The sequence below is a fragment of the Nicotiana attenuata genome, chromosome 1 (genome assembly GCF_001879085.1).
Source record: "Nicotiana attenuata strain UT chromosome 1, NIATTr2, whole genome shotgun sequence".
NCBI classification, from domain to species: domain Eukaryota; kingdom Viridiplantae; phylum Streptophyta; class Magnoliopsida; order Solanales; family Solanaceae; genus Nicotiana; species Nicotiana attenuata.
Genome location: NC_031989.1, coordinates 39099869 through 39101950, shown reverse-complemented (window position 1 = coordinate 39101950; position 2082 = coordinate 39099869). Strand labels below are relative to the sequence as shown.

Genomic DNA, 2082 nt, shown 5'->3' with positions numbered 1-2082 from the left:
CAAACTTTTTATAATTGCACTTTTTCCTATTTTCAACTATAAATACCCCCTCACTCTTTCATTTTTCTCACAAAATCATCAATCTCTCTCTAATTTTCTTCCATAACTGGTTACTTTATTGTTCCAATTTAGTAAAAATAAGGGAAAATCCAAGAGTGATTGCAAGAATAGTCTTTTTTGGGCAATGTATTTTTAAAAATAACACTTTTAGTAATTACTAATTTAGCCCCTTGAAAAACTATAAATACACCCCCTCTTCTTCATTTCTTCACTCATCTCTCATATCTCAAACTCAAATTCTCAGTTCAAGTTAGATCATGCCCTGTACTTCTAGAGTGCGCTAATATGTTTGGGAAAACTTTGAGGTGATAGAAGAAAATGAAGTTCACAAAGTAAAGTGCAAGAACTGTGGTCTAGTCTTAAATATTCGTCTGAAGTGGGTGGACACAGGCTGTTTAAGGAGGCATATGAAGAGTTGTCTTGAGCGTCCTCCAGAAATTCGTATTTAAGTTGATTTGAGACAATTTGTGTTATTTTAAAATTATTAGACGTATTTATGCTTAATGTTTTAGTTTGTTAGATTAATTTGAAGTATTATTATGCAATGAAAATTTTGTTTTACTCTTTTTTCGTTAATTTAATTGTTGTTAAATGTAAACTTTAATTTATAAGTTTGAAATAAAATAATCCAAATGCTGCCCTATTGCTGAAGTTAACCCAACTAATAATAATCCAAATGATGTCCCGTATGACCTTCCTGTTACTACCCCTACTTTTTCTAGACAACCTTCTACAATATTTTTGTGTTTAAATTTGAATAAAAAATTTTAGGCCACAATTCTTATAATATAATTTTACAAGGAATTGCCTTAGATAAAAAAGTTAAAAGAAAATAAATAGAAAGTAACCGTTGGGCCCACATAGGCCCGGGACCGGCCCACTTAGCCCTGGACCATCAGTTCGTGGTCCCGGGATGGTTCTTACAAAAAGTCCACGAAATCCGGGACCACTTAGGACCGGCCCACGAAGCCCATTTAGGAACGGGCCCGGCCCACATTATAGTCCTAACTAAGAGACAGTTTCCGATAGACCCTCGGCTAAAAAAAAGATGGAAGAAGTACTAATAGCAAGTAATAACAATACAAGATATTTAGAAAACTAAATACAAGATAACAAAAGAGAATATGAAAGAAGCACTGATAGCAAGTAACAATAGTACACGATATGTAGTAATAGCAAACTAAGGGAGTATTGATGGCAAGTAATAACAATACAAAATATGTGGTAATAGCAACTAAGGATAAAAGAGATATCATTATAACACTAATAAATGGATTAATTAATCGATCATAATAAATGAAACTTTTTATCATAAAAAACAACCCGGATAAATTACACTGGTAGCGTATATACAGGTTAACACCACTTAACATTTCCAGTCGAAGAATATACAAAGTTGTGAACTACACTACTGTAACCATAGATGGTGCATATTTGATGATTTCCCAGAACATTCTGCTCAAATGCTCAATTCAATATCATCAAGGAAACCATCGTTCTCGAAAACCAGAGTGGTAAGAAATCATGAAAAGAAGAAGCACAAGGAGAATGCCAACTCCCCAAGGAGTACCACCAGCTCTATGAAATGAGTCTTTTTCAGGCAAGGGAATGAAGGAGACAGATTTTTCCAAGCTCGAAAATAAGTGCACAATTAGAAGCAGTAGCAATGGAGACACCATTAGAACAAGCTTGAATTGATCCATAATGCCTTCAAAGATAGACTCGTAGTTTGTGTACCATGTAATACTTACAAACATAAAGAGAACAACAAGGAAGAAACATAAATGTAACGAAGGAGCCGGTGAAGAGTAAGTATCTCCCATTTGGAACTTTGCTTGAAACTTGAAAGAGTGAAAGGAAGAGTTTGTTTTTTGACTGACTTGTTTGGTTTTGAATTACAGACTGTTGTTTTATAGACTTGGATTTCTTTAGGGTTTGACCACATTTCTTGTCCTCGTCTTCTTATTTTTTCTTCTTTATTCAAGTGAGATACTATTGGGGAACAGCACCTTTTTTTTTTTT

At 34.0% G+C, this 2082-nt stretch overlaps 1 protein-coding gene across 1 annotated transcript; it reads right to left on the bottom strand.

Moving 5' to 3' along the window:
* LOC109240782 lies at positions 1304-1995 on the bottom strand. Its single transcript, XM_019407467.1, has one exon. The coding sequence runs from the start codon at positions 1881-1883 to the stop codon at positions 1542-1544; it is 342 nt and encodes a 113-aa protein (XP_019263012.1). The 5' UTR covers positions 1884-1995; the 3' UTR covers positions 1304-1541.

What these genes read in the sequence shown, in the direction of transcription:
- LOC109240782 (XM_019407467.1), bottom strand. Translation starts at nt 1,883, where the DNA reads ATGGGAGATACTTACTCTTCACCGGCTCCTTCGTTACATTTATGTTTC.